Source organism: Periophthalmus magnuspinnatus, chromosome 17 (genome assembly GCF_009829125.3).
Source record: "Periophthalmus magnuspinnatus isolate fPerMag1 chromosome 17, fPerMag1.2.pri, whole genome shotgun sequence".
Lineage (NCBI taxonomy): Eukaryota > Metazoa > Chordata > Actinopteri > Gobiiformes > Gobiidae > Periophthalmus > Periophthalmus magnuspinnatus.
In genome coordinates, this window is record NC_047142.1 from 28594462 (window position 1) to 28602757 (window position 8296).

General features: G+C 42.4%; 1 protein-coding gene across 2 annotated transcripts; it reads right to left on the reverse strand.

Moving 5' to 3' along the window:
* Window positions 1-137: 137 nt before the first annotated feature.
* si:dkeyp-68b7.7 (merozoite surface protein 9) lies at window positions 138-5211 on the reverse strand. Of its 2 annotated transcripts, none has more exons than XM_055228524.1 (2): window positions 4787-5211; window positions 138-2001 (listed from the first exon to the last, which is right to left on the reverse strand). In XM_055228524.1, exons 1-2 carry the CDS (start codon window positions 5105-5107, stop codon window positions 1981-1983), a joined length of 342 nt encoding a protein of 113 aa, XP_055084499.1. In that variant the 5' UTR covers window positions 5108-5211; the 3' UTR covers window positions 138-1980. The 2 variants fall into 2 exon arrangements, with proteins under 2 accessions (XP_055084499.1, XP_055084498.1); XM_055228523.1 differs by having other exon boundaries at window positions 4774-5211.
* Window positions 5212-8296: the final 3085 nt, after the last annotated feature.

Here is an 8296-nt window from a genome sequence, read left to right on the forward strand (position 1 = left end):
TAAATCAGTTTCGTTCAAATGTTGTAAGATGCAACATTACAAAGTCGGCTGTGTAAAGGTTTGGTTTTTCAATTTACTCTGATGTGCAACACATTCCTGGGACAGTAACTGTATCATAACTACATTAATTAAAAATTAAGTACACAACTGAAGATATTTATTGTCAGAAATAAACACATTTAACATGACAGGAATATTTTAATTACTAACATGACAAATGTTTAATTACCAAAATGTGTCATAGCAGATCTAAAGTAAAATATTTAATTATAAGTGAATAAAATGTCATAAAGCAGAAGTTAACAGCCATCTTTTACATTTTGTTTAGAAGTTAGTGCCAATTCCAGGGCTGAAATAAACCAAGTGCAGGAGTATGGCATTTAAAACAGAGTGGAGCATTTCCTGTACTACCACATGATGACATCACAAGGTGGAACAGTGTTTTCAGTTTGAGAGAAGAACTCAGCCTAAATATGCAGGATTTGTGTGTTAAACGTGTGAATGAAACAAAACACAAGTGCAGGTCTGTTTGTGATGAGGAAACATTATAAACAGATCATATATATCATATATTTTATATATATTATAACATTACAACAGAATAGTGTAATGTGGGTCCTTTAAAACTGAAATATTGATCTAAAACTACTTAATAAAAGTCCAGGATTTACAGGCTGGAGCTGACCTTGTAAATGTCATCACAACAAAGTGCCACAGAGCAGGGTGAGTGTACTGATGGTGGTAGAAATGGGGATAGATTGGAGTAGCAGCTCTCCCATCTCTAAGGGACCGTCCAGCCACCTTTTGTTTGCTTGCTTGCTTAAGTTCATGATGACAGGTGAAAGAAGGAACAGAGATTGACTGGTAAATTGCGAGCTTTGCCTTTTGAATCAGATCCTTCACCACAACAGTACAATACAATCACCGATCCACCTGGAGAGGGGGACACTTTTCCCGGTCGAGAACCATGTCCTTCGGATCTTTTAGAGTTCCATAGTTCACCTTTTAAAGTGGACTTATTATGCAAAATCAACTTTTTAGAGGTAATATTGTGCAGTTTGGAACCTAAATTGTGTGATCTAGTATTGCTGTGTATTGCTTTGATTTTAGAAAAGTAACTGCATTCTAAATACCACCAAATGAAAAAGTACCAGTATACAGTTACTCAAAATTACTATTCTGAATTAATCTTCTCGGTACATTAATTCCCAGACAACTTTGCAGCTCTTTGATGTTCTGACATTTGGGGTAGTGCCAGCTCCCACTGGGCTAGTAGTTTTAAATCCATATTATATATTCAAAATATAACAATGAATCACTGGTGTCATAGACTATAACTATATAGCAGACATAAGCACAATATGTCTTCTTTAAGTCTTGTTTCTTCCTTTGTTAGAATTTGTTTAGTGAAACTTTTCCATGTTTATCTGTGCGACCTCTCGTGCCGAACACAGTTATCTTGTCTTGAAAACATTTTACCACATGTTCTGCAGCTGAACGGCTTGGCTCCGGTGTGCACGCTTTGGTGACTCATTAGTCTCTTCTTGGCTGTAAACGTCTTCCCACACTGATCACACCTGAGATCGGCATAGTTCATCTCCTTTGCATTTAAACGCCTTTTTGCTAACTTTCTGTTAAAGCCCCTGTTTTGTACATGATGGGCTATAAGAAATGGGGAAAATCCAGGTTTCTGTGAGAGCAATAGCTCCTGATTCTCATTTAGAAGTGAATCCAGTGGTAGATCGTCGTGTTCAATAAGAGGGAAATCTTCTACCTGTTCAGAATAGTGCATGCGGTAACTTTGTGTTGTTTCATGTGTTGATTCACTGCTGTCATCAAATACACAAGTGGCATTAGCAGTAGTAGTATCAGAAGAAGTAGTAGTAGTAGTAGTAGTAGTAGTACACAGTGGAGCTGAAGACCATAGACCATGGTGTATATCAGGATAAGTTGTCGCGAACTCTTCAATCGGCTCACACTTCACCATAAGTTTAGAGTCGTCTGAAAAGACAAAGATCTTTTAGAATTGCACAGTGAAAGTTTTCTTGTGGAAATAGCAGAAGACGAAGTTCAAATCTGTCAACTGGACAAATCGTTGTAGGAGTGGAGACGTTTCGCTGCTCATCCAAGCCGCTTCTTCAGTTCTGGTCAGAATGCTGGTGGCCACTGCCCTATGTCTATCTGAGGGGAGGTGCTAACCACACTGAAACTGTAAACAGCTACTGTTTCCAGATTCAGCTGAGACTACCCTATTCAGCCCTTAACGACCCTGCTATTGTTCTCATTGTTCTGGGTCTGAGGATGGAATTATAGATTCCTGTTTAAGGAAGGATTTCTCTTTCCTAACAAAAATAGCTTCTTTAACTCCCCTCTCAAACCATTTCTTTTCTCTGGCTAAGATCTGAACTTCACTATCTTCAAAGGAGTGGTTAGTGGCTTTGAGATGGAGATGTACGGCGGACTGGGGTCCAGAGGAACCCTCACGCCGGTGTTGGTACATCCTCTTATGGAGTAGGTGTTTAGTTTCTCCAATGTAACGCTCATTGCACTCTTCACTACACTGAATGGAGTACATTACTACATTACTTTGTTTATGGCTCAGGGTTTTGTTCTTTGGGTGAACCAGTTTTTGCCTTGAAGTGTTTGTGGGTTTGAAAAAGACAGGAATCTTAGTTAGGAAAGAGAATCCTTCCTTAAACAGGAATGGGGTCTCAGACATAATCTCTCTCCCATCTATAACTCCATCCTCAGACCCAGAACAATGAGAACAATAGCAGGGTCGTTAAGGGCTGGGTAGTCTCAGCTGAAACTGTAAACAATAGCTGTTTACAGTTATAGTGTGGTTAGCAGCTCCCCTCAGATAGATATAAGGCAGTGGCCACCAGCAATCTGACCAGAACTGAAGAAGCGGCTTGGATGAGCAGCGAAACGTCTTCACTCCTACAACGATTTGTCCAGTTGACAGATTTGAACTTCATCTTTTGCTATGGATCAGACCTGGACAACTGGGGGTCTACACAGACATTTTCTTGTGGAATGTTCCACAGTATGGCATTGAACTTGTAACTATGAACGGAAATGTTCAAGATGGCTTTTTTCATTTTCAGTTAACTATTCAGTTATTATATTGTTTTTTTTATGTGTTACTGTCTGTTTATGTCTTTTAATCCTTTGTAAAGTGCCCTTAGGTGTCTAGATAAATATGACAAATCCATCCATTTTCTTCCACTTATCCTGTACCAGGTCGTGGGGGCAGCAGTCTAAGCAGGGACTCCCAGACCTCCCTTATCCCAGACACATCCCCCAGCTCCTCTGAGGAACCTCAAGGCATTCCCAGGCCAGCTGAGAGACATGGAGTCCCTCCAGCATGTCCTGGGTCTTCCCCGGGGCCTCCTCCCGGTGGGACATGCCCGGAACACCTCCCAAGGGAGGCCTCCAGGAGGCATCCTGAGCAGATGCCCAAGCCACCTCAGCTGGCTCCTCTCGATGTGGGGGAGCAATGGCTCTACTCTGAGCTCCTCCTGTGTGACCAAGCTCCTCACTCTATCTCTAAGGGAGCACCCAGCCACACTGCGGAGGAAGTGCATTTCAGCCACTTGTATCCACAATCTTGTTCTTTCGGTCATTACCCAAAGCTCATGACCATAGTTGAGGGCAGAACGTAGATTGACCGGTAGATTGAGAGCTTTGCCTTTCGACTCAGCTCCTTCTTTACCACAAGAGACTGATATAGCGACTGCATCACTGCGGACGCTGCACCATTCCAATTGTCGATCTCACGCTCCATTCTTCCCTCACTCTTGAACAAGACCCCGAGATACAACTCCTCCACATGACGCAAGCACTCAACTGCAAACCGTCCCACAGCCGCATCAACAATAGAGGCAGAAAAACATGATCCATGTCCCCAGCCTCCCTAGGGATCTGGGAGAAGCTCTCCTGGAGGTATGAGTTGAACAGACAGAGTGCTCCACCAGATATTCCCAACAGACTGTCACAGTACGCTTGGGCCTGCCAGGTCTGTCCAGCTTCCTCCTCCACCAGCGGATCCAACTCATCACCAGGTGGTGATCAGTTGACAGGTCTGCCCCTCTCTTCATCCAAGTGTCCAAGACACGCGGCCGGAGGTCAGATGTTATGACAACAAAGTCGATCATTGACCTCCGATCTAGGGTGTTCTGGTGCCGTGTGCACTGATGGACACCCTTGTGCTCTAACATGGTGTTTGTTATGGACAAACTGTGGCTAGCACAGAAGTCTACTAACAAAACACCACTCGGGTTCAGATCAGGGAGGCCATTCTTCCCAATCACCCCTCTCCAGGTGTCACTGTCATTAACCACATGGGCATTAAAGTCCCCCAGTACAACAGTGGAGTCCCTGGTTGATGCACTGTCTAGTACCTCTCACAGGGACTCCAAGAAGGAGTTTTCTTTTCATACGTCGACGACTGAGGGATTACACAGACAACTCAAAACAACTGTACATTTTCATCTAGATTCAAAGCAGTGTTCAATTTCTGGATTTCAGATGACATCACAACATGCTACAAGCCTATACTATTTCATGCAGGTGGGGGACAGCTAGATACATGTTGGAAAATGCATATGCACTCATACAGTGAGTTCTACAAGGTGTAGTCCCAAATAGAAATGATCAGGTTCAACATTTATGAATTTACGTTTTGGATATTTACAAAGCCAATCAATAGAGAAATCCAACAACCAAACAATATCACAGCCAAATTGAACGTGTGCAGAGCCGTTCTTTCACCTTTGGTCCATACTTGTTGGCAGGTCTCGGTCTCCTCCTGTCTCTCCTCCCGTCTCTCCTCCTGTCTCTCCTCCTGTCTCTCCTCCTCGGGGCTCACAGCCGCCTCCTCCCGGACTCTGAGCTCATCCACAGCGGCTCGCAGCTCCAGTATCTTACGGTCCCTCTGCTCTATCTCCCGCTCCTTCTCTCGGATCTCCCGGTCTCTGTCTCGGAGCTCCAGCCTCAGCTCCATGGCTCCGTCCTCCACTAAAGCGGTCACTTCAGCCACTACCGCCTTCAGCAGAGCCTCCATGACGGCCGTGAGCTGCGAGCCGAAAGACGACGGGAAAGACATGTTGTTCTCGGGCAGAATAATCTCTCAACCTCGGTAAAACTCGAAGGAAAACTTGAGAGCTCCGTATCTTTCTGTCGCTTTTTGTGTTGTTTACTTCCGGGAACAACTTCTTCGGTCACAACCATATGGGAGATGGGCGTTCTGTTGTGATGCTGCCCTCTGCAGGAGACTGTGGAATTCACGAGTCTAGTGAAAGGACTTCCGGCTCTTTTATAGGATCCAAATCTTTGGAATTCGTGCATTTCAAAGAGCCATTCAAAAGACTGTCTCTTTTACTATGTATTTATATGACAGGATGTTATATAAATTTTAATTTCATTTTAACAACAAACTAATAACAGAGAGAAATTACCATGGGTAAAATGTGTTTAAAAGAGCAGGAGTGTGTTTACCCTTTGAAATGATGCATAATCTAAATAAAACATTGCACTACAATTATATTATTATTTTTGCAAAAAGCTCTCACTCGTGTTCCTTATGCTTCTGTGCTAATTCTTGTGTTAGCTCAACATTAATCGGTATAACAACGTATAAAAATTAGAAAGAAAAAGATTCACTTCTTTTAAAAAATGAGATCCAGCTCCAACAATTCAAAAGAGTCAACAAAATTCACAAAAACCTCTTCTGGAAAACCACTGGCTATACTTATCCATTAGGAAATTCTATAAAAAGCCAATATATTAAATATAGTACATTTTAGTTTACATTACAACAAAACTGTTAACTGTAATGTCTTTTATTATTACTAAATGTAAAAGCTGTGTATGTTCACTGTTTGTGTTCACTAAATCACAAAATATTTCAAAAAACTATAATTGTATACTTCCCGTATAAGAACACTTTTTACAGTATATTTCAATATTCCAGATAATCATGGTGTAAACGCTTTGTGTACCAGAATTTGGTGAGATGTCAGATGAAGAGCTGCCGCTTATGTAATTGTTTGGAAATAAATATCCAAGAAGAAAACATTTCACAAGTTTGCCATAGTGTCCTTGCGTCAAAAGTCTTTCTGTAGACAGCAGACAGCCTGTGTGTTAAAATGTTCAACTGTGAAAAATTTGAGAACTCTTGACCACTCTTGAAGATAAAATATGTTGTTTTTGATAATAGCCATTACCTGGCAGAGGTCAGATTGACAATATGTAGAAATCAAATAAGAGTGCTATGTCCAGTCCGGAACGGCTATCCAGAAAGAGCTGAGAAATCAAACTTTTGTTAAATTCAGTTAAATCCAAACATCTTACTCTCCACAAAATGCACAAAGCACTTCCATCTGCACAAGTTTCAAAGTAAAATTTCAATTTCTGCTCAAATTTGACCATTTCACATTTGTTGTCCTTTGTTTTGGTTCATTTGGGTGCTTTACTTTTGGCTCTGGTCAGCCAGTGACTCCAGTGATACCACACGATCACAACCTAATGAACAAAGTAAGGTCATAATCCAGTACCCCTATTTGCAGCAGTCCAGTTTTTGGTGCCTCCCAACGCTGTCGCTGCGGGTAAACCTTCGGCCACATTTGTGGCAGCTGTACGGCCGAGCCCGTGTGGACACCTCTGGTGAGTGATCAGCCTGGTCTTTCCTGTGAATGTCTTTCCACACTGATTGCACTTGACCCACTGAACTGTCCCAGTGAGGGAAACAGGTCCTTATTGACACTCAGAAGAGAGTCCAGCGGCGGATCTGCATGTGGAAGATTAGAGAAGTCTGTTTCTTGAGAACTGTATGTGTTGAAACTCCGCGTTGCATCAGTACTACTCTTGTCATTTGAATAGTGAGCAGAAGCAGTGATAGTAGTACTTGTACTAGAAGTAGTAGTATCCGAAGTAATAGACAGGGGACCTCGGAGAGGAGATGGAGTAGTCAGAAAATCTGTCGGTTCCCATTTCATTAAAGACTCCTGTTTCTTCTCTGAAAGACAAAATATTATGGTAATGTCTACAGGTCATATCAAGGTTTAGTTGCTAACTAGAGATGCTAGTATTCATATATTTTACATTTCATAAAGATTCATTTCAACCAAGTTAACTTAATATTTGAGGGATGCAAAATCTGTTCAGATTTTCTCCTCAGGTTTCATTAGCTAAATCATTTTTGTTTGTTACCCATGGCAGCAGTATAGAATGTTAGCTAGACAAGCCATTATCATGGCATTATCAATTTGCAAACAAAGTGATTTATTATTGGTCTTAAATTGGTATGTAGCCTGGGCTCTTGCTAGTTTTAAAAAGATACAATAATCACAATTGAACCGGAGTTGTGTTTTAAAGTGCAGTAGAACTTGATTTAGATATTGAAACTGGCAATCCAAATTAGAGGCTCTTTCAGCTCTCTGATCATCTAAGAACTAAAACATGAAATTATAATGCATACATTTTTTGTAATTAAGAGTACATTAGCATTACAGTTGTTATTAGTATAAAAAAAATGTGACTTGAACAGGTCTACTTCATATCTGGGACACAGAATAAGTTGTGTTTGTGAAATATGAAATACAAATGCAGCTCCTACCTCGCTGAACAAAGCAGTGAATGTGATGTGTTTACATTTACGTACTGTTTGTCTCACCTTTGGTCCACACTTTTTGGCAGGTCTCGGTCTTCTCCTGTCTCTGCTCTTGTCTCTGCTCCTGTCTATCCTCCCGTCTTTCCTCCTGTCTTTCCTCCCCGGGGCTCACAATCGCCTCCTCTCGGCTTCTGAGCTCCTCCACAGCGGCTCGCAACTCCAGTATCTCCCGGTCCCTCTGCTCTATGTCCCGGTCTCTGTCTCGGAGCTTCCAGCCTCAGCTCCACCACTCGATGCCCACCGCTGCGGTCACTTCTGCCACCAGCGCCTTGAGCAGAGCCTCCATGACGGCCGTGAGCTGCGAGCCGAACCCAGCGGGGAAAGACATGGTTTTCTCGGGCAGAATAATCTTCCAAAAACGGAAACAATCGAGCACTGTTTACCACTGTCTTTTCTGTGGTTTCTCCTCGCTAACTTCCGGAGCATCTTCCTCGACGGTCACAAACGCTGAGGGGAAACACCGCAGTAGCGAGAACAGCGCCATGACAGACAGTAGTGACAGACTCGGTTCATTACAGCCTTTAGAAACAGACTCATGCCGCCATGTGTGGACTGCACAATGTTCATAACATTACAGCTTGTGGCAAAAGACGAAGTTTAAATCTGTCAACTGGACAAATCGTT